Source organism: Euprymna scolopes, chromosome 46, assembly GCF_053919585.1.
Source record: "Euprymna scolopes isolate OS-2025 chromosome 46, ASM5391958v1, whole genome shotgun sequence".
Taxonomy (NCBI): domain Eukaryota; kingdom Metazoa; phylum Mollusca; class Cephalopoda; order Sepiida; family Sepiolidae; genus Euprymna; species Euprymna scolopes.
The window spans coordinates 172589341-172614476 of NC_136527.1; the positions used below are offsets into that span (position 1 = coordinate 172589341).

The 25136-nt window shown below is 32.4% G+C and overlaps 1 protein-coding gene across 2 annotated transcripts; it reads left to right on the forward strand.

Moving 5' to 3' along the window:
• The first annotated feature begins 1044 nt into the window (after positions 1-1044).
• LOC145270425 (uncharacterized) lies at positions 1045-24917 on the forward strand. 2 transcript variants are annotated; one of them, XM_080126065.1, is made up of 2 exons: positions 1045-1268; positions 21967-24917. In XM_080126065.1, the coding sequence occupies exon 2, from the start codon at positions 23103-23105 to the stop codon at positions 24120-24122; it is 1020 nt and encodes a 339-aa protein (XP_079982191.1). In that variant the 5' UTR covers positions 1045-1268; positions 21967-23102; the 3' UTR covers positions 24123-24917. The 2 variants fall into 2 exon arrangements, with proteins under 2 accessions (XP_079982191.1, XP_079982190.1); XM_080126064.1 differs by lacking the exon at positions 1045-1268 and adding an exon at positions 16030-16358.
• Positions 24918-25136: the final 219 nt, after the last annotated feature.

The window sequence follows — 25136 nt, forward strand, 5'->3', positions numbered from 1 at the left end:
TCTGTCATTTATTTATTTATTTATTAAATGTTGTTTCGCTTATTTAAGTTATGCATACGAAATATTGAGTCTCACGAAATAAAACTGATTTTTGCCCAATTAACGTTTCTTTGTTTAATTCGTATTAATACTTATTTATTTTGCATTTGTTAAGCATTGTTCTTAACACTTAACTAATTGCATTGCATGACCTAAATTCTTGATTTCACCGATTGTACGATTCTTTTCTCTTATTTGAGTTTTTTATGTGAAATATTCAGTTTTGAATTTTTAAAAATTATTATCATGACGATTTTTTAAAAATTATTTGGACTACTATTCTCATCTTGGATGTTTACAAATTCGACAAAAAAATCTATCGAAAATTCTCCGACACCAAGGATAATGGATAAATCAAAATTAGATCTAGTAAAAACGGTTGCGAAATTTTCCAAGATCGTGACCCCCAGCTCTGTTAGGAGTCAAGAAACACAAGACTATAAATCAAACCCGTACGTCTGAACTCTAGTATTGGTAACAAAATAATGGTCGCTCGAAGTATCCGTCGTCAGAACACTAATGCTAACATAATGGAAGCAATCCTTTAAATAACCACCAACATATGCAATCATTTCAAGCAGCAGTAATAACAGTAGCAACAGCAGCAGCAAGAGCTGTAGCAGCAGAGTTGTTAGAATTAAAACGTGACTAGGTTTCCACAGTTTAAAATGAATCCGACCCTCCACCGATCTCCAACTTCATCAAGTCAAGTGAATTGTTTAACTTATTTTTCTCCCAAATCCAAAGCCTGTTTTTTTATATTTTCATATATTTTATTTTTTGATATATAGATTGGACAAACAAGAGAGAAATTTGCAAAAGAAATCCCAACAAGCTTTAAGCATTTGACAAATACAATCTAAACTTGATAGGAAAACAAACTTAACTAATGAATGGACATTTTTACACGAGGAACGAAATAACGATTTCACCGTGTTACGATAACCTAAATTACACCGTCATACTATGACCTAAATTAATTGTTTCTTAGCAGTTGATTTTCTGTTTAAATAATTCCCCGTTTAAATCGTGTTTTTCATCTTTTAATTGGGATTCTGTTATATTTTCTTATATTTTATTTCTTAATGAATTGGACACACAAAACAAAAGTTGTATCAATTTGCGAAAGAAACAAACAAAACAAATTTTCTATTTTGAAAAAAAAAAATCGAATTCATAACACTTTCTTTTCGTACTGAATTCCTGTAATGTAATTCCTGGAATGAAAGGTAAGTTTTTGTAAAACACCTTTTAAAACTTCTATTCAATAACTTTGAAAATAATTATTATAAGTTCATTTATTTATTTATTTCTTCGTATTGCATTCCATGAAAGATAACTTTTTTTCTTCTGTTTTTATCCAAATTTTACAAATTTACACTCAATAACTTATTAAATAACGTGAAACATTTTTGGGTTTGTATTACTGTACACATAGATTCGAAAAAGTAGTCAAAAAACAAATATATAACAAATAAATGTTATCAAAAGCAAGATAAGTTACTTTTCTACCAAACCAGATATATTTTTCGTGTTTTTATTCAATGTAACATGTTTATTCAGCTCGAAAAACATACAGTGTTTACCGATGTATTGTAAAATTCAAGATGGCGTCTGATTCTCTCTTTAACACGGTAAGTTTGGGAAAAGGTGTTATAAATAAAAAAAACTATACAAAATACTATTAAAAACCCGCCGAATATATGTAAATATACTGTAAGAATATTGTCGGGCTTAACAAAACTTTGCAAAATTGCAACCGTTTTATACATTGAGTTTTTTTTTTACTAATATTTTGTTTGATTTTCAAATTTTGGACAATTATCAGACTCTCTCGATGACCCCAAGTATGTAGAAGAGTAATTTTTTCAGATTTATTAACATTTATGTGTTTGTTTTATTTTACTGGGGTTTATTTATTTCTGTCTGAACTTTTAAATGAGTATTTTGTGTTTTAAATTGTTAGGTGAAAGTACCGATTAGTTGGCAAAGACATTCGTCCCAATGTCAGGACTGGTTTTCTAAAACAATAACGTTATTCGTAAAGAGGGTGGACATTTTATTTGAAATAGAACAGAAAATAAAATGGATAAAAAATTAAATTTAAAAATCGGTGCGCTCTCTATTTTCATTTAAAGAAAAACAAAATACATCAAATGATAATTTTTACTAATTAATATGTTTATTATACATAAAAAATTGGAAACTGCAAAGGATTGGTTCTGAAGTGGTTGATCATTTTACATTAAATTTACATAAAACAAAAACAAAATAAATCGAACGACACCTTTTACTAATTAATATATTTATTATACCTCACAAAATTGGAAACTGCAAACAATTGGCCATTAAACGGGGGCTCATTTTACATTAAATTTATATAAAACAAAAACAAAATACATCAAACAATAATTTTTACTAATTAATATATTTAGTATTCATAAAAAAATTGGAAACTGCAAAGGATTGGTTCTGAAGTGGTTGATCATTTTACATTAAATTTATATAAAACAAAAACAAAATAAATCAAACAATAATTTTTACTAATTAATATATTTAGTATTCATAAAAAATTGGAAACTGCAAAGGATTGGGTCTGAAGTGGTTGATCATTTTACATTCAATTTATATAAAACAAAATAAATAAAACGACAAACTGCAAACGATTGGTTCTGAAGTGGTTGATCATTTTTACATTAAATTTACATAAAACAAAATACATCGAACGACACATTTTACTCATTAATATATTTATTATACCTCACAAAATTGGAAACTGCAAACGATTGGCCATTAAATGGGGGCTCATTTTACATTAAATTTATATAAAACAAAAACAAAATAAATCGAACGAAATTTTTACTAATTAATATATTTATTATACCTAAAAAAATAGGAAACTGCGAACAATTGGTTCTGTAGTGGTTGATCATTTTAGATTAAATTCATACAAGAAACTCATTTCCCATTCTAAAGCTTTATTTTTTAATTCCTTGTTTATGGATTTATTTTTCACCTTCTCTAAAATTTTATATATCTCTACTTTTATATAAATGCAACTTTGTGTAAATTAGTTCCTTATGGACTCCTAAACGGCTGCGCTTGTTTTTTTTTTCTTTTTTTTGCATGAAGGTACTTTATTAGTTGTGCAGTGTTCTTTGATAGGTTTGGTATGGAAATGTCTTCGGTAATTATCATGTAATAGAAAGAACAGATGTTAATGTCTTATACAGCCTAATTGATTCATTTGAAGCGTTTTATTACCACACAAACAGAAAGGCCTAACATTCATTTGAAGCGTTTTATTACCACACAAACAGAAAGGCCTAACATTCATTTGAAGCGTTTTATTACCACGCAAACAGAAAGGCCTAACATTAATTTGAAGCGTTTTATTACCACGCAAACAGAAAGGCCTAACATTCATTTGAAGCGTTTTATTACCACACAAACAGAAAGGCCTAACATTCATTTGAAGCGTTTTATTACCACACAAACAGAAAGGCCTAACATTCATTTGAAGCGTTTTATTACCACACAAACAGAAAGGCCTAACATTCATTTGAAGCGTTTTATTACCACACAAACAAAAAGGCCTAACATTCATTTGAAGCGTTTTATTACCACGCAAACAGAAAGGCCTAACATTCATTTGAAGCGTTTTATTGCCACACAAACAGAAAGGCCTAACATTTATTTGAAGCGTTTTATTACCACGCAAACAGAAAGGCCTAACATTCATTTGAAGCGTTTTATTACCACACAAACAGAAAGGCCTAACATTCATTTGAAGCATTTTATTACCACACAAACAGAAAGGCCTAACATTCATTTGAAGCGTTTTATTACCACACAAACAGAAAGGCCTAACATTCATTTGAAGCGTTTTATTACCACACAAACAGAAAGGCCCTACATAGACAATCAATTGTCGGCTTTTTCACAAAGGAATGTTCGAAATAAATGTTTCTGGTTAGAGCACAATTGAACCATGATACTTGATTTTTGCCTTTTAAACCTGAATTAAAACTATTATCACCACACAAGTTGATATGCTCAGGATATAAAATCAAAAGTAGTTTTTTGGCATGACATCGTCGACTTCGAAAAGAATATTTCTGTTTAGAGCACAATTAAACCATTATACTAGACATTTGAATTTAAAATTTTAATTCAAGCCATTTTATATAAAAAATAATCTTATAAAATCAACAGTAAGTTTTCTACAGTGCAATGTATAATGTATTGTGCATTAACCTATTTTGAGGAGGCATGTGGAGTTTACTCTCAGTGCAACCCGGGGGGGTCCCAACTAAAGAATTCAAGGTTACATGTTTATTACATGTAACATGTATATAGTAATTTAAATATTTAGTTCTAATATTTAAAGATGAAACATTAAAATGTTTATAAGTTAAACATTTGTTGTTGTAAACAATGTTTATTAATTATTTATAGTAATTTAAATATTAATTAAAATATTAAAAGATGAACATTAAACTGTTTATAAGTTAAACATCTGTGTCTGCAAATAATGTTTACTAAATATTTATTGTAAACAAGCTAGCAATGTATTTATTCTATCATAGCGCACGAACACTGGACTAAACTCTTCTTCAACAAGCCAGCAATGTATTAATTCTATAATGGCGCACGAACACTGAACTAAACTCTTCTTCAACAAGCCGGCAATGTATTAATTCTATCATGACGCAGGAACCATGAACTAAACTCTTCTTCAACAAGCCGGCAATATATTAATTCTATAATGGCGCACGAACACTGAACTAAACTCTTCTTCAACAAGCCAGCAATGTATTAATTTTATCATGGCGGACGAACCATGAACTAAACTCTTCTTCAACAAGCCAGCAATGTATTAATTCTATCATGACGGACGAACCATGAACTAAACTCTTCTTCAACAAGCCAGCAATGTATTAATTCTATCATGACGCATGAACACTGAGTTGTTCCCTTCTTCAAACAGCCAGCATGATATTAAATCTATCTTTATATACACTGAGCACCTGTCTCTTTCTTTCTTTCTCCTTCAACAAGCCTGACCTGTATAAAACTGTCGGATATCTAATCTTCATTTCCACACAACAAACTCTTCAAGTCAATTATAAGAACAGGTGCGCGTACGAACACTGAACTCTCTTACTAATACATTTCTGTCTTGTACTCTTCTACTAAATCTACCAACGTGAATGACAAATAAAGTTTGTTTATTAATATAGAATAAAATATCCATTGCGTTCTATCATTTCTATAAACATTTTGAACCCTTCCTTAACTTAAAAATTCATTAAAAATCAAGAAATTAACCAATTTTAATGAAATGTTCAGTATTTATCAGATAATAATCATGAAATATAATAGAAGCATTATTTTTATTTGAATCTTAGTGAAAATGTATTATTTTAGTATTTTGTATTCCTTTACTAAAATTATGTTTTCAAGTAGTAAAGAATGCATGAATTCATTTTTCCTTTTTTTATGGAAATAAAGCATTGTAAATTATAACAATTAATTACGAAAAGAAAACCCTCTAATTAATTACTCAATTTTCTATAACTGAAAGAAAATTAATTTCTGGAACTACCGATATTATCATTGAATTAAGTATTGTTTACTTAATATTTTCCCACAAACAAATTATAATTGCAATAAATATTTCCACTTCTTAAATAAAAGGTTTCGCATGGTTTTTATATCTAAGATAATTTACTTGCTGCATGAATGTGAAACTTTTGGCGTAACGTTATTTTTACATAATCTTGAAAAATAATTTTTTATAATTTAATTTAAAAGCTGGGTCATGGAAAAATAATTAAATTAAAAAAAAATGGTAAAAGCCATACAAACATTCAAGATATGAATGTATGGACATACGTTTTGGGGCGGGGGAAAGAAAACCAACACCCCCTACGTCCTTTTAACCACCTGACGTCATTTTAATTCAGCCTTTCCACTGTCTGAGATTTTGGGCTTCCGTATAATCTACCTTAGAGAGTTCAGTTTTGTTAACATTCAACGAAGTGAGAATCTTTTGCAGCTATTCTTTTTTTCAAAAATTTCTCACTTTTGGAAACTAATCAATATGTTTATTATATTTAATTCAATATCTTAGGACGTTACTTTACTAATTATCATTGAACTCGACCCATTGAAAACTAATATGTATCTTTCAAAGGATTTGGAAAATGAATGTATTCAACTTCAAAATTTAGTTGAATTAGTTAGCTCACCGTAAAAATATTTTGCATAACTTTTTTTTTACGTGTACAAATATTATTTTTCCTTTGGAAATTAACTTAAGTCTTTAGTCTTTCAAATACAATAAAAAAAAAATTAGTCGGAAACCTACAAAAGAATATGATAAATCGGCTTTCAAAATTATGTCCCTCTATCTTTAATCCATCATTTTTGTCTGTATACGTTATTGTCCACATATAGATTGACTGTTATTTACATGTGTTAACACTGCACACACACACACACACACACACACACACACACACACACACACACACACACACACACACATGCAATGAACATTATATCAACACAAACAACACTCACACATACACATCAAGAGATATGTTTATATACACAGTTGCATAAAACATTGGAATTACGATTTGGTTCTTCATTCACATATACTCGAATTATTTTTATATAATGGCTTGAATTTAAGTTTTAAATGCAAAAGTCAAGTTTAATGGTTCAATTGTGATCTATACAAAAATGAATAACTTATTATAAACATCGGCTGCAAAGGACTCAATCAAGTAGCAAAACAATACCAAGAAAATGCATACACATTTTGGGGGTTGTATTACTGTACACATAGATTCGAAAAAGTTGTCGAAAAACAAATATATAACAAATAAATGTTATCAAAGGCAAGATAAGTTACTTTTCTACCAAACTGGATATATTTTTTTGTGTTTTTATTCAATGTAACATATTTATTCAGCTCGAAAAACGTACAGTGTTTACCGATGTAGTCGAAAATCCAAGATGGCGTCTCACACCCTCTTTAACACCGTAAGTTTGGGAAAAGGTGCTATAATAAAAAAAAAACTATACAAAATACTATTAAAAACCCGCCGAATATATGTCAACCTATGTCACGGTAACATATATTGAGCGAGTTTTTAACAGTATTTTATCCGGTTTTTTATTTATAACACATTTTCCTAAACTTACTGTGTTAAAGAGAGAATCAGATGCCATCTTGAATGTTCCAATACATTGGTAAACACTGTATGGTTTTCGAGCTGAATAAACATGTTACATTGAATATAAACACAAAAAATATATCCAGTTTGGTAGAAAAGTAACTTATCTTGCTTTTGATAACATTTATTTGTTATATATTTGTTGTTTTGACAACTTTTTCGAATCTATGTGTACCAGTAATACAAACCCAACCTTTTGTTTGCTTTTGTTATTCTGTCATTCATTTATTTATTTATTTAATTATTTATTAAATGTTGTTTCGCTTATTTAAGTTATGCATACGAAATATTGAGTCTCACGAAATAAAACTGATTTTTGCCCAATTAACGTTTCTTTGTTTAATTCGTATTAATACTTATTTATTTCGCATTTGTTAAGCATTAGTCTTAACACTTAAATACTTATTTATTCCGCATTTGTTAAGCATTATTCTTAACACTTAAATACTTATTTATTCCGCATTTGTTAAGCATTATTCTTAACACTTAAATACTTATTTATTTCGCATTTGTTAAGCATTATTCTTAACACTTAAATACTTATTTATTTCGCATTTGTTAAGCATTATTCTTAACACTTAAATACTTATTTATTTCACATTTGTTAAGCATTATTCTTAACACTTAAATACTTATTTATTTCACATTTGTTAAGCATTATTCTTAACACTTAAATACTTATTTATGTCACATTTGTTAAGCATTATTCTTAACACTTAAATACTTATTTATTTCACATTTGTTAAGCATTATTTTTAACACTTAAATACTTATTTATTTCGCATTTGTTAAGCATTATTCTTAACACTTAAATACTTATTTATTTCACATTTGTTAAGCATTATTCTTAACACTTAAATACTTATTTATTTCACATTTGTTAAGCATTATTCTTAACACTTAAATACTTATTTATTCCGCATTTGTTAAGCATTATTCTTAACACTTAAATACTTATTTATTTCGCATTTGTTAAGCATTATTCTTAACACTTCAATACTTATTTATTTCACATTTGTTAAGCATTATTTTTAACACTTAAATACTTATTTATTTTGCATTTGTTAAGCATTATTCTTTACACTTTAATAATTATTTATTTCACATTTGTTAAGCATTATTCTTAACACTTAAATACTTATTGATTTCACATTTGTTAAGCATTATTCTTAACACTTAAATACTTATTTATTTCACATTTGTTAAGCATTATTCTTAACCCTTAAATACTTTTTTATTTTGCATTTGTTAAGCATTATTCTTAACACTTAAATACTTATTTATTTTGCATTTGTTAAGCATTATTCTTAACACTTAAATACTTATTTATTTCACATTTGTTAAGCATTATTCTTAACACTTAAATACTTATTTATTTTGCATTTGTAAAGCATTATTCTTAACACCTAAATACTAATTTATTTCACATTTGTTAAGCATTATTCTTAACACTTAAATACTTATTTATTTCACATTTGGTAAGCATTATTCTTAACACTTAAATACTTATTTATTTTGCATTTGTTAAGCATTATTCTTAACACTTAAATACTTATTTATTTTGCATTTGTTAAGCATTATTCTTAACACTTAAATACTTATTTATGTCGCATTTGTTAAGCATTATTCTTAACACTTAAATACTTATTTATTTCACATTTGTTAAGCATTATTCTTAACACTTAAATACTTATTTATTTCACATTTGTTAAGCATTATTCTTAACACTTAAATACTTATTTATTTCACATTTGTTAAGCATTATTCTTAACACTTAAATACTTATTTTTTTCGCATTTGTTAAGCATTATTCTTAACACTTAACTAATGCATTGCATGACCTAAATTCCTGATGTCACCGATTGTACGATTCTATTCTCTTATTTGAGTTTTTTATGTGAAATATTCAGTTTTGATTTTTTAAAATTATTATAATGACGATTTTTTTTTAATTATTTGGACTACTATTCTTATCTTGGATGTTTACAAATTCGACAAAAAATCTATCGAAAATTCTCCAACATCAAAGATAGTGGATACATCGAAATTAGATCTGGTAAAAAACGGTTGCGAAATTTTCCAATATCGTGACCCCCAGCTCTGTTAGGAGTCAAGAAACACAAGACTATAAATCAAACCCGTGCGTCTGAACTCTAGTATTGGTAACAAAATAATGGTCGCTCGAAGTATCCGTCATCAGAACACTACTTCTAACATAATGGAAGCAATCCTTTAAATAACCAGCAACATATACAATCATTTCAAGCAGCAGTAATAACAGTAGCAACAGCAGCAGCAAGAGCAGTAGCAGCAGAGTTGTTAGAATTGTGGGAAAAAAACTATTTAGAGGGTAAAGTAGATTACCCGGTGATAGCGTAAGCTCCGAGGGGTTGCAAAGGATGCCCTATGCGACCCCCCCTACTGGGTCGAGTAACAAGTATTGTAGTACGGCGAGCAGCGAGTAACTAAGTTGTGCCAACCGTTCACCAGTAAGTCATTAACAGAACTGGTACTAGTCAGAGACACAATTCTTTTATAACAGAAGAATTGTGCCTCCCCCTACTCCTCCAAGTCTATAAAAGACTCGTCCTCTCAACCACTCAGATTAGAATTCCGCCCTCGAGGCCGGCGCCACCAAGTAAGCAATCTTCTTTTTTTATTTTTATTTTTATTTTCTCACACGCTCCCGACAAAAACGAAAAAAAAAAGGTAGAAGAGAGAAAAGAAAAAGAAAAAAGTTACATCAAAACGACAGACCACCAAAATACTTAATAAAAAAACAACTGTTAGTACAATATAGCAGTAGTCGATCAGTCCAGATATCAATCAAGCAGGCAGCAGGTTACCCCGTCGTTTTTTCAGGGGCGCGCATTCTAGGCAGTACCACTTTTGCTTGTTGGGAGGTTCTGAGTCGATACCGACACATCGGAAATGGTACCAATCGTCGCACGAGTCACACCCGATCATATTCTGATTCTGCTGCGGAGAGATGCACAGGGGACACAACCAGACCTGCTCCTCAACACTAGGGGGTGAACCCAACGTCTCCCCTCCCTCCGCAACAGGAGGTCCTTCAGGAGTCCTAGAAAGCTCTAAGGGGTGCAGATGTTTCAGGGAATGTACTTCCTCCAAGCCCTCCCCTTTTTGAACACGTGCTGCTCTAACGACACCATCATGGCCTGGAATCAGTTCAGTAAACGGTCTGGGTTTCAAAGGACTCTTAATCAGCACAACATCATCCTTCTGGAGGCGGGTTCTTGTACTGAGTCGGGATCAGCTCTAGCAGGTACTCCTCATACCATAGTTTGTGGAAATCTGTCAGACATTGGTCCCTAAGCTCCAAGGTTTGAATTAGCCTCTCCCTGCTGGGAGGCAACAAGGTTGTTCTATCCTCTCTATCCAGTCGTATCATTAGCCGGGGGCTCTGATTGGGCTTAAGGAACATATTAGGGGTAATTGGAGTAGCATTTCTGTCGGCTGACACCTGGTAAGTAAGAGGCCGGTTATTAACAGACCTCTGAATATCCGATAACACTGTCAGAAGGGTAAAGTAATCCAATCTACCCCTGCCAAGAATCTTAAATAGGCAGTTCTTCATGGTCTTGATACATCGCTCCCATGTTCCTCCATACCAATGAGAGAACAAGGGAATAGTTTTAAGTTTTAACTTACAAGGACCGTATTTTCTTTGATAGTCCGTAAAAAGAGAGAGACAGTCGAAAATCTTTCCACTTCCGATAAACGTTTTCGCGTTGTCACTATAAAGGGTTTCGGGAACGCCATATCGGTTAGTAAATCGAACCAGTGCCTGGAAGAAAGAGGGTACGCTCATGTCAGGAACTACTTCAATGTGTATTGCTCTGATATTCAAGAAAGTGAACAGGAGCAAGTACATTTTCGTATCTCGTTTCCCGTCACTCACCCAAAGATGGCAAGTAAAATCAATCCCAGTGTGTTGATAGGGGACTCTAAAATCGGTACGGTGCGACGGCAGGGCAGCAGCAGCATTCGGCGTCACTGGCGTTGAATTATAACGGTTACATCTGGCACAAACAGCCAGTACCTTATTCACAGCTTGTCGACCCTGCGGGACCCAATAACCGCTTCGCCTCAACTCCACTAGAGTTGACCCAGTTCCAAGGTGGCAACACCTTTCGTGACAATCTAAAATGATGAGTCTGGTAACAGGATGATGTTTCCCTATCAGAATGGGGTTTTTAACTTCATAACCAAAGTGGGAAGATTGGTTGATTCTTCCCCGAGATAAAATCAAACTGTCAGGGTCCAGAAAAAGATCCAGAGCACGAACCCTAACTGGCATGGGTTTACCACTCGGCTCCTTTAGGTACTCCACTTCCATGGGAAATTCTTGCCGTTGCACTGTCTTCATAAGGTAGATCGCTGCCTTAGAGTTGTAGTCCCATTGTCGATTAAATCGGATGACTAGGAACTTAAACACCAAGGCAGTAACAGTCAGTAAACCAGAGAATGAGGAAAACCTCTGAAAAGGTATGGCGGAAGTGTACTCTTGATCATGGATCAAAGAACAATACGCTGAACTGCGGGTCATTCGCTGGCATATCTCACTCAAACAGGGCATATCCTGTCCTGGCCATTGAGATATTCCTTCGCCTAGCCAGGAAGGGCCTGAACACCAAAATCCCATCTTAGATTGGAACTTTCTCAATGTTAATCCTCTTGTTAACAAATCCGCCGGGTTGTGTGTACTATCAACATATCTGAAGAGAGTCTTCAAGCCATAGCGAGACTCCAACTCCACTTTCATCTGCAGAATGTCTTTAAGTCTATTTTTTGCAAAAACATTTTTGCTAGCCATGTTTTGAGATAAAATCCAGGACAAGACCACCTGTGCATCCGTGGCTATACACAAATTCTCGGGAACAAATCCTTCACAATTGTCCAGGATTGTGGGGAGACACTTGAAGGTGAGGAAGACGGCCATTAGTTCCAACACAGGCAAAGTCTTGTTCTTCATAGGTGCCACCTTAGCTTTCGCAAATAATAAGGATGACCGACCATTTTGCACGATATACATGGCAAACCCATATGCTTCCTTGGACGCGTCGCAAAACAGGTACATATCTCCAGGTAGCCCTGCCATAAGCGCCTTGCGCAAAAAACGGAAATCACTCAACCCTGAAAGGTCCCTGGCGAGTTCTCTCCAATCGCTCAAGATTGCTGGCTGGAGTGGATCATCCCAACCTGCACCATTCTTCCACATGGACCTGATTAGCACCTACTGCGGATAGTAACCGGGAGACATAAGGACAATGGATCGAAGACCTTAGCTGACTCTGAAAGAAAACCTCTCTTAGTTGTCACGTCAGGATTGCACTTTACTGGAGCGACATACAACTCCTCCGAATGTGGGGAGTATCGGTAGCCCATTACTCTCTCCCACTCCTCTTCATGGATACATAGAGTACCATCCTCCTTCATCCTAGTGCGGAGCGCCTGACTGTTTGAGTTGCATGACTGGATAATAAAGCCCCCTTCTAGCAAACGCTCTCTAACAAGGGAATACAATGTAGTAAGCTCACTCGCGTCTGCCACGGATGCCACAAGGTTATCCGCATAAAACCGGTCCTCCATCATTCTGCGGCAAGCATCCTGATGGTATTTTGCCGCATGCAATTTTAAGATGCACCCCAACACAAATGGGCTTGAGGTAAATCCGAATATCAAGGTGGTATAGCGGAAGCAGCGCAAACAATCTCCTTCTTTAAGAAAAAAGCAAAACCGGTTCCTATCCGCCTCCAGCTTAAGCCGAATCATTAGAAAGGCTCGGCGAATGTCTGCTAGTAGCACATAATTGTTGGCTCTAAAGGCCAGCAACAACTTTAAGATGTCCCCTGTTAAGTTAACGCCAGAATATGCTGCTTCGTTCAGCGATAATCCATCTCCTGTCTTCAAACTACAGTTGAACACTGGTCTGATCCTGGTAGTTGCCGTAGGGTCCGACTTGAAAACTGGTCTATGTGGTATCCACACATATTTGTCGAACTCCTGAGGGGAGACAAAAATCTCTTCAATTATACCGTCCTCCTGTTGCTGACGAACCACCTCCAAATATTCATCATATATTTTTTTTTAGTCAAGTTTGCTGCCACCCGGTCTAAAACATGCAAGGAAGTTGCATGATTAGAGGGAACTCTGGCTAATCTATCGTGATGCCAGGGGAGCTCCACATAATAGCTTCCATCCCGAAGCTCTACCGTTTCCTCAAATCGCTTTATCTGCACTTTATCGTAATCAGAAAAGTCCTCCTGACTGGGAAGCCCCAGAGATTCCAACATAAACATTTTTTCTAGTCCTCTTTGTACCACACTGTCAGTAAAGCACTCCGCCATGGGATCCAGGTATGTTGATTGTGTTTCAAGGACAAAACATAAATGTGATGCATCGACCTGGGGGGTATGTTCCATCACCGAATTAAACGAGAGGTGAGTAACCTCAGAGAGGGGCTTATCTTCCACGAAAAAAGTGTCCACTGCTCCGAACGGGACCAATCCAGGCGGGGTTGCAAAGGGCCATCCACTCAAACACGGGATCAGCTTCAATGAGTCCAGGTGTTCAATCAGGTCTAACCCAATTATTCTCTTGATCGGTATTAAATCCCTTCCGGTCTCAAACTGGCCGGCCAAAGCATATTTTGCATCCTGAAAGACACGCAATAGAGATTCCAGGTTGGCCACTCGAACCGACAAGTCCATACCATCGGGTACCAAGACAGGAGATGTCACAGTCCTTCCAGAACCCAAGTCAACTCCCAGGACTACCTCTGTGAACCCACGCTGACACTCACCTAGAAAGGTAGACAATCTCAGCTGACAATTGACACCAAGGGTTTCGATTGGGCACAAAGTTCTCAGTACATCTGCCGCCAGATATGTCCGCCCGCTACCCGTGTCCAGTAGGAAATTCACTGACACTGTCTTTGGTCCACAAGAGAATGTAACTGAGAGAATGGGTGGCAACGTGCGGGAATACCCGGTTGAAGTTGCATTGTTCACATCCACATTAAAAGAAGGAGTAATAGCGTTCCCCCTACCAAACTTTTGAGACGTATTCTGTCTTACTGTTGATGTAACTGCAGTGGAGACACCGCCCTTAATCTGCAATCTCTTTATTGCTTCTCCAGTTAGTCTCAATATGGAGGACAAAGGCGGCACCTGTCTATTTGTTAGCGCTATTATCTCCCCTTTCAGTTCGAGAGGAAATTTCCTAAATAGAATCTTAGCCATCAGTCTGGCTCCGCCAGAATCGTCCACAGAAAAGTCACACGAAAAAGAATTCCCCAGCTCTTCCAACAGCGATGCCGTCCTGGAAACGAAGTCCCCCAGCTCAAAAAGGGCTCCACCTTTCTTTGGTACATAGTCCAGAATATCCTGGAATATTTGGTCAATGATTTCATCCAGGTCCAGATACTCCCTCTTCAGTATAGCCATGGCTTGCTGGTAATTGGTGTCAGTACAACTGCAACTCAGGTGATTTACCAGCCTCAAGGCTCTGTCTGAGAGTGAACACTTCAAGAAATTCAACCTCTCAGCATCATTGGCCATGCCGATCACGCAGTTCTCAAACCTAGTCAAGAAGTTTCTGAAACTCATGCGGTCGGACTCCATTTCCTGTCCGCTAAATGTAGGCCCTGTGATCTGTATACGTGGGGGTTTAACCATGAAGGAAGAACCTCTCCCGGTAGTTGCAGAAGCCCTTGAGAACCCAAAGGCAGATTCCGAGTAAGGGCTGGGCTCTGGCTGTCGGTATGCTTGATCGAAATCGCCCAAGTCTTCATAATAATCCTTCAGTTGAGGCAGCCAAGCAAAGCACCCTCAATCTCGGCAGGTGTACTCTCATCAAAGGAGCCTAACTCCAGCTGTGTGATACAAGTCTCTAACTCGACAATGAATTGTCGAATCTCTGTGCTTAAGAATGTCTACGCTGATGGCCTAACTCCATCACGACACATCTTCAGTCGTCCCTGAATCTTCTGAGTCAATGACTCCCTTCTGCGTAGGAGCTGCTCTTTCGTGACGTTCATGACAGTAGTTAACCGACGAAAGAGTAAGCAGCAAACCCTTTGCAAGATGTGGAAAAAAAACTATTTAGAGGGTAAAGTAGATTACCCGGTGATAGCGTAAGCTCCGAGGGGTTGCAAAGGATGCCCTATGCGACCCCCCCCCCTACTGGGTCGAGTAACAAGTATTGTAGTACGGCGAGCAGCGAGTAACTAAGTTGTGCCAACCGTTCACCAGTAAGTCATTAACAGAACTGGTACTAGTCAGAGACACAATTCTTTTATAACAGAAGAATTGTGCCTCCCCCTACTCCTCCAAGTCTATAAAAGACTCGTCCTCTCAACCACTCAGATTAGAATTCCGCCCTCGAGGCCGGCGCCACCAAGTAAGCAATCTTCTTTTTTTATTTTTATTTTTATTTTCTCACAGAATTAAAACGTGACTAGGTTTCCACAGTTTAAAATGAATCCGACCCTCCACCGATCTCCAACTTCCTCAAGTCACGTGAATTGTTTAACTTATTTTTCTCCCAAATCCAAAAGTTCAGTCTTACAAAATAAACCTGTTTTTTTATATTTTCATATATTTTATTTTTTGATATATAAATTTGACAAACAAGAGAGAAATTTCCAAAAGAAATCCATACAAGCTTAAACATTTGGCAAATACAATCTAAACTTGATATGAAAACAAACTTAACTAATGAATGGACATTTTGACACGAGGAACGAAATAATGATTTCACCGTGTTACGATCACCTAAATTACACCGTCATACTATGACCTAAATTCATTGTTTCTTAGCAGTTGATTTTCTGTTTAAATAATTCCACGTTTAAATCGCGTTTTTCATCTTTTAATTGGGATTCTTTTATATTTTCATATATTTTATTTCTTAATGAATTGGACACACAAAACAAAAGTTGTATCAATTTGCGAAAGAAACAAACAAAACAAATTTTCTGTTTTGAAAAAAAAATCGAATTTCTTTTCGTACTGAATTCCTGTAATGTAATTCCTGGAATGAAAGGTAAGTTTTTGTAAAACACCTTTTAAAACTTCTATTCAATAACTTTGAAAATAATTATTATAATAAGTTCATTTATTTATTTATTCGTATTGCATCCATGAAAGATAACTTTTTTTTTTCTGTTTTTATCCAAATTTTACAAATTTACACTCAATAACTTATTAAATAACGTGAAACATTTTTGGGTTTGTATTACTGTACACATAGATTCGAAAAAGTTGTCAAAAAACAAATATATAACAAATAAATGTTATCAAAAGCAAGATAAGTTACTTTTCTACCAAACTGGATATATTTTTCGTGTTTTTATTCAATGTAACATGTTTATTCAGCTCGAAAAACATACAGTGTTTACCGATGTATTGGAAAATTCAAGATGGCGTCTGATTCTCTCTTTAACACGGTAAATTTGGGAAAAGGTGTTATAAATAAAAACCCAGATAAAATACTGTTAAAAACTCGCTCAATATATGTTACCGTGACATAGGTTGACATATATTCGGCGGGTTTTTAATAGTATTTTGTATAGTTTTTTTTTTATTTATAACACCTTTTCCCAAACTTACTGTGTTAAAGAGAGAATCAGACGCCATCTTGAATTTTCCAATACATCGGTAAACACTGTATGTTTTTTGAGCTGAATAAATATGTTACATTGAATAAAAACACGAAAATATATCCAGTTTGGTAGAAAAGTAACTTATCTTGCCTTTGATAACATTTATTTGTTATATATTTGTTTTTTGACAACTTTTTCGAATCTATGTGTACAGTAATGCAAACCCACATTGCTTTTAAGTTTATTTTTATTGCAATCAAATACAGACAAGATATTGATTTCGTACTGCTTCATAACAGACGTGAATAAAAAGTATGATCTTACACACAAAAAATATTAAGTTCGTACTGCTTCATAACAAACGTGAATAAAAAGTATGATCTTACACAAAAAAAAATATTAAGTTCGTACTGCTTCATAACAGACGTGAATAAAAAGTATGATCTTACACATACAAAAAAAATCTCCTAAAAATGTATTTTTCAATCTGACATATAGAATTTCGTATAGAATGTGTTTGATTTCGGAGTCTTCTTGTGTTTTGGTTATCCGTAGCTGAAAATTTGTCTGGTGTCACTTTCGCCCAAATGGTTTTATAAAGTCAGGGAGACGGAATGTGAATTTAACCATGATTTCTGAGAAAATAATATTTGCTATAAACACAAAAAAAATAATTTAAAGATGGTTTAATTGTTATACAACAAACCATAAAAACTACTTTTTTGATATTTAATTTTTTTCAGATTAAAAAAAATCTATCAACATTTACCTATGTCGCTATAAAATTTCGTTTCGTTTTTATGTTTTATCCAATATTTTAGATTGTAGAATGGGTCATTTTCTTTTTTATAAACTCTACTTAGAATGTTTACCCGTTTATCGGTCTTCACAAATTAGTATAAACCTAGGATAGAAAGAAATATTGGTAAATCTTTATAATCTAACTCTGCATATTTTACTATCAATAAAAATTAAAAATCTACTTTTGTTTTACTATGACATTCAAATGCCTTTAAAATATCAGCAAAGAAGGACTATAAAAATATATGTAAGAGTTAAGAGGGGGAATCACTTTCATGTCGATTTTTGCTTTCTTGCGTTTTAGGAGGTATTAGAACTCACGTGTTTACTATTCTGTACTTTTCTTTAAGAATTTGATAAATGAAATATACTGTAAGAATATTGTCGGGCTTAACAAAACTTGGCAAAAGTGCAACCGTTTTATACATTGAGTGTTTTATATTTTTTTTATTAATATTTTGTTTAATTTTCAAATTTTGAACAATTATCAGACTCTCTCGATGACCACAAGTATGTAGAAGAGTAATTTTTTCAGATTTATTAACATTTATGTGTTTGTTTTATTTTACTTGGGTTTATTTATTTCTGCCTGAAATTTAAAATGAGCGTTTTGTGTTTTAAATTGTTAGGTGAAAGTACCGATTAGTTGGCAAAGACATCCCAATGTCAGGACTGGTTTTCTAAAACAATAATGTTATTCGTAAAGAGGGTGGACATTTTATTTGAAATAGAACAGAAAATAAAATGGATAAAAAATTAAATTTAAAAAATCGGTGCGCTCTCTATTTTCATTTAAACAAAAACAAAATACATCAAACGATAATTTTTACTAATTAATATATTTATTATACATAAAAAATGGAAACTGCAAAGGATTGGTTCTGAAGTGGTTGATCATTTTACATTTAATTCACATAAAACAAAAACTAAATAAATCGAACGACACATTTTACTAATTAATATATTTATTATACCTCACAAAATTGGAAACTGCAAACAATTGGCCATTAAATGGGGGCTCATTTTACATTAAATTTATATAAAACAAAAACAAAATAAATCAAACGAAATTCTTACTAATTAATATACTTATTATACCTATAAAATAGGAAACTGCAAAGGATTGGTTCTGAAGTGGTTGATCATTTTACATTAAATATATAAAACAAAAACAAAATAAATCAAACGACAAACTGCAAACGATTGGTTCTGAAGTGGTTGATCATTTTACATTAAATGTACATAAAACAAAAACTAAATAAATCGAACGACACATTTTACTAATTAATATATTTATTATACCTCACAAAATTGGAAACTGAAACGATTGGCCATTAAATGGGGGCTCATTTTACATTAAATTTATATAAAACAAAAACAAAATAAATCGAACGATAACTTTTACTAATTAATATATTTATTATACCTAAAAAATAGGAAACTGCGAACAATTGGTTCTGAAGTGGTTGATCATTTTAGATTAAATTCATACAAGAAACTCATTTCCCATTCTAAAGCTTTATTCTTTAATTCATTGTTTATGGATTTATTTTTCACACACACACACACACACACACACACACACACACACACACACACACACACATATATATATATATATATATATATATATATATACTTTTATATATATATATATATATATATATATATATATACTTTTATATATATATATATATATATATATATATATATATATATATATATACTTTTATATAAATGCAACTTTGTTTGAATTGGTTCCTTATGAACTCCTAAACAGCTGCGCTTGTTTTTTTTGTTTCCTTTTTTTTACATGAAGGTACCTTATGAGTTGTGCAGTGTTCTTTGATAGGTTTTGTATGGAAATGTCTTCGGTAATTATCATATAATAGAAAAATCCGACAAAAGATAGAACAAAGGTTAATATCTTATGCAGCCTAACATTCATTTGAAGCGTTTTATTACCACACAAACAGAAAGGCTCTGTTCCGTCTGCCTGCTTCCCACCGGACTACAACTTGGATGTCTTCAAGTCCAATGTTAACAAATTCCTAATGAACCGCCCTCTGAAGTAAACACTTCATCAAATCTCCACACTAACGTAATGTACTTATCCCTGAGTGGCTTCCGGGCCTTTATAAGTGGTGATCACTGTGTAAAAAATAAAAAAATAAAAAAGGCCCTACATAGACAATAAATTGTCGGCTTTTTGACAGGGGTATGATCGAAATGAATGTTTCTGTTTAGAGCACAATTGAACCATGATACTTGATTTTTGCATTTTAAACATGAATTAAAACTATTATCACCACACAAGTTGATATGCTCAGATATAAAATCAAAAGTAGTTTTTTGACATGACATCATCGGCTTCGAAAAGAATATTTCTGTTTAGATCACAAGTAAACCATAATACTAGACATTTGAATTTAAAATTTTAATTCAAGCCATTTTATATAAAAATAATCTTATAAAAACAACAGTAAGTTCTCTACAGTGCAATTTATAATGTATTGTGCATTAACCTATGTTGAGGAGGCATGTGGAGTTTACTCTCAGTGCAACCCGGGGGGTTCCCAACTAGAGAATTCAAGGTTACATGTTTATTACATGTAACATGTATATAGTAATTTAAATATTTAGTTCTAATATTTAAAGATGAAACATTAAAATGTTTATAAGTTAAACATCTGTTGTTGTAAACAATGTTTATTAATTATTTATAGTAATTTAAATATTTAGTAAAAATATTAAAAGATGAACATAAAACTGTTTATAAGTTAAACATCTGTGGCACCAAATAATGTTTACTAAATATTCATAGTAATTTAAATATTTAGTTCAAATATTTTAAGATGAAACATTAAAATGTTTATAAGTTAAACATCTGTTGTTGTAAACAATGTTTATTAATTATTTATAGTAATTTAAATATTTAGTTAAAATATCAAAAGATGAACATTAAACTGTTTATAAGTTAAACATCTGTGTCTGCAAATAATGTTTACTAAATATTTATTGTAATTTAAATATTTAGTTCAAATATTTAAGGAAGAAAAATTAAAATGTTTACAAGTTGTTGTTACATCTGTTGTTGTAAATAATGTTTATAAATTATGTATAGTAATTTAAATATTTTGTTCAAATATTTAAAGATGAAACATTAAAATGCTTATAAGTTACACACCTATATTACATATTTATTGTAATTAAATATTAAATATTTGTAGTAATTTACATTTTTTCAGATACAATTAACTTTATATTCAGATTACTTAAAGATGGATCGATACATTTCCTTAATACAAGATAGAATAATAATAAATATATAGGGAAAAAGTGTAAATAAAGAAGATATAAAATGTATAGAATTTAACTGTTAAAGTTATCAAACTAATGAAATTTTGAGGTGCTAAACATATATAATTATAAAATTTTGTAGACTGTTGATAATATATATATATATATATATATATATATATATATATATATATATATATATATATATAAATTATCAACAGTCTACAAAATTTTATAATTATATTTGATCTCTTTTAGGCTTAAAATTTATTGGTATATGAACGATTACTGAAGTTTCAATTATATTAACCTAGTGAAATTCGGAGTACTACAAATAAGATTATATATATATATATATATATATATATATATATATATATATATATATATATATATATATATATATATATATATATACGAAAGGATGAAACACTAGTGTCTTTAGGTATTTCATTATTATAGTAAAAAAATAATTATGACATCCCCTTTAAGAAACTCATTGCTTATCCTTGGCCACTGTCAGTGTAATTAAGTCGGTCAATTTAGCTCTTACGAATTGATCATCATATAACGATTAGATCACTGTTCTGACATAAAGAACATTTGAAATGAAAAATATTTAAATCTAATGTTATGTCATGCAGTTAATGTGTTGCCAAGTTCAAATCTGTCGACTAGTGTTAATCATGATACTCTGCACTGAAGATTCCCAAAAGGATGAAACACTAGTGTCTGTAGGTATTTAAGTATTATAGTAAAATTATATATATATATATATATATATATATATATATATATATATATATATAAATTATGAATAAGGCAAGTAAAGGAAATATCTTAATGCACTTTTTGTAATTTATATATTTATTTTACATGCAAACAAAGTAAATTTATTGATGCCACTGAAAACAGAATACTAATAATAAAAATATTTATTTTTTGCAGATGTTCCTGATTTGACGATTATAATTGCGTATTTACGGAGTATCATTTTCATGAAACATTATCCTATAAACAGTTGTTATCTAATTTGGATTTTATAACGATATTATTTGGAAGATTTATTATACAAGAAATTTATGAATTTTATGAAATTGCTCAGTAAACATAAAATATCTTTTTTGTAAAATGTGTCCAATCTTCAAAAGTTAATAAGAAATCAAATCACAAACTGGGACAAAGAAGAAATCTAACTTAGAAAAAATATGTGATTTTATTAAATCAGTGACATTTCTGAGAACTCACACTGGAAAAAAGCCACACTATTAAGGAATTCTGTTTTTCTGCAAAATAGGGTTTACTAATACATCTGAAAACACACACTTGCAAAAAAGAGCTCTCGGCTAGTTTCAGTAAAAAATAGGGAATTTTGACCGCTGGTCTAGCTGCCACATAGTCAGCATCACAATATTTAAAAGAAAAAAAAGAAAAAAGAAAAAGATTAAAGCGAAACATAATCAGCATCACAATCTTCAAAGAAAGAAAATAAAAAAAAAGAAAAGATTAAAACGAAACACAGTCAGCATCACAATCTTCAAAGAAAAAAAAGGAACAAAGAGCGAAACAGCTTTTGGATCTGGTAGAAACTCCTATCCTCAGCATAAAAAAATGAAAAAAATGTTTCTGTAAAATGTCAAATATGCTTTATTTGAAAAATCAAAATTGATGATACACATGAGCATTCACATTGTGGAAAAGCCAATTACTTTTGAAGTGCATGAATATTCTGGTTCTTGAAAATTATCGTTTGTGAGACATATGAGAAATAAAACTGGGGAAAAGCCTAATTATTGTGAAATGTGTGGATATTCCTTTTCTCAAAAATCATAGTTATCCATATGAGAACTCACACGGTAGAAAAACCACATTCTTGTTCGGATAGTCTTGTTCTCAAAACGCAAACTTAATAAGGAATATGCAGACTCACACCAGGGAAAAGCTACATTCTTGTAAAGTGTGTGGATATTCCTCTTCTGTAAAAGCAAATTTAATAGCACATATGAGAACTCACACTGGGGAAAAGCCACATTCTTGCAAAGTGTGTAATTATTCTTGTTCTCAAAAGGCATCGTTACTGAAACATGAGAACTCACACTGGGGAAAAGCCACATTCTTGTAATGTGTGTGGATATTCCTTTTCTGTAAAAAACAATTTAGTAGCACATATGAGAACTCACACTGGGGAAAAGCCAACTTCTTGCGAAGCCTGTAATTATTCTTGTTCTCAGAAGGCCTCGTTAGTAACGCATATGAGAACTCACACTGGGGAAAAGCCACATTCTTGTAAAGTATGTGGATATTCCACTTCTGTAAAAACAAGTTTAGTAGCACATATGAGAACTCACACTGGAGAAAAACCACATTCTTGCAAAATGTGTAAATATTCTTGTTCTCAAAAAGCATCGTTAGTTACACATATGAGAACTCACACTGGGGAAAAGCCACATTCTTGCAAAGTGTGTGGATATTCGTTTTCTGTAAAAACTAATTTAATAGCACATATGAGAACAAAACCTTGCAATGTGTGCAAATATTCTTCTTCTCAAAAAGCATCATTAGTGAAACATATGAGAACTCACACTGGAGAAAAGCCACATTCTTGTAACGTATGTGGATATTCCTTTTCTCAAACATCAAATTTATTAGCACATATGAGAACTCACACTGGGGAAAAGCCACATTCTTGTGAAGTCTGTAATTATTCTTGTTCTCATAAAGTATCTTTAGTGAAACATATGAGAACTCACACTGGGGAAAAGCCTCATTCTTGTGAAGTTTGTGGATATTCTTGTTCTCAAAAAGCATCGTTACTGAAACATATGAGAACTCACACTGGGGAAAAACCACATTCTTGTAATGTGTGTGGATATTCCTTTTCTCAAAAATCAAATTTAGTTACACATATAAGAACTCACACTGGAGAAAAGCCACATTCTTGTAAAGTGTGTAATTATTCTTGTTCTCAAAAAGCATCGTTAGTGAAACATGAGAATTCTTGTTCTGACAAATCAAATTTAGTGCTTCATGTAAGAACTCGTACTGGGGAAAAGCCATATTCTGGCACAAAAGTGAATATTCTTGCTCTTATAAATCAAGCTTAGTGATACATATAAAAAATAAACATAATTAGAAAATGTCATTTGCAATAAAAAAAACAGTCTCAATCTTAGTTTGCATTTATTCAAGTAAGACATGAAACAATTATGTATTACAGTATTACATAAGACATTAAATTACATAAAACAAACTTCTATATACGTAACGCACCTTCTCTCAACTCGCAACGAACTTCTGCTAGTTCAACTTATTTATTCGAAATCCAACTTCAAAATGAACGTCCCTCTAAAAAATCAACCCTCTTTTATCTCCAACCAGGGGCATCTCATTTGCATATCGGGTGGTCACATTGCATAACGAAATAAGACAGCCATTTTTGTTTCTTTCTTCTTCTTCATTCAGTTTATTCCACGACCGACTCCTTGAATTATGCACACGTGCTAATTAGGTAAGTCGCATGTTTCCCTACAGGTTAAACATACGATATTTTTCTGATTTCAAACTTAATCCTGCTAATTATCTGTTAGGCGTACTATCAGAACCTGGAGAAGAACGACTAATGTGTAGTAGCTGTTCCTGTTTTGAGTTGGGGTTATCATTATTCTGGCGAGATATTCTGGCGAGATAAACGTAATCTTTACATGTCATGAGTTGCATTCTCCCATGCATTTACTCCTTCATTGAAATAAGTTATGTCAACGTGTCTTTCTCGGTCATTTTTCATGTGAGAGTGCCCCATCCATTAAGTATTTTTTGTATTAGACGATAAATTTGTTAAATCTTCGCAGAATCATAAACTCATAAAAACTACTTATTTATGTTCCGTTTTTTTAATGGCTTTTTTTTGCTTTATCAATAAACTTGTGTTAAATCTTCACAGCATCATAAACTCATAAAAACTTTATGTTCCGTTTTTTAATAGCTTTTTTTCCTTTATCAATAAGCTTGTGTGTACAAATAATTGTTTTGACAATAAATTAAAATCAAAGCGGAATCCCTGTTCATTTGTTCATGTTTTTGTTGTTTACTTATCACTGTCAATAACTCGTCTGTAAAAA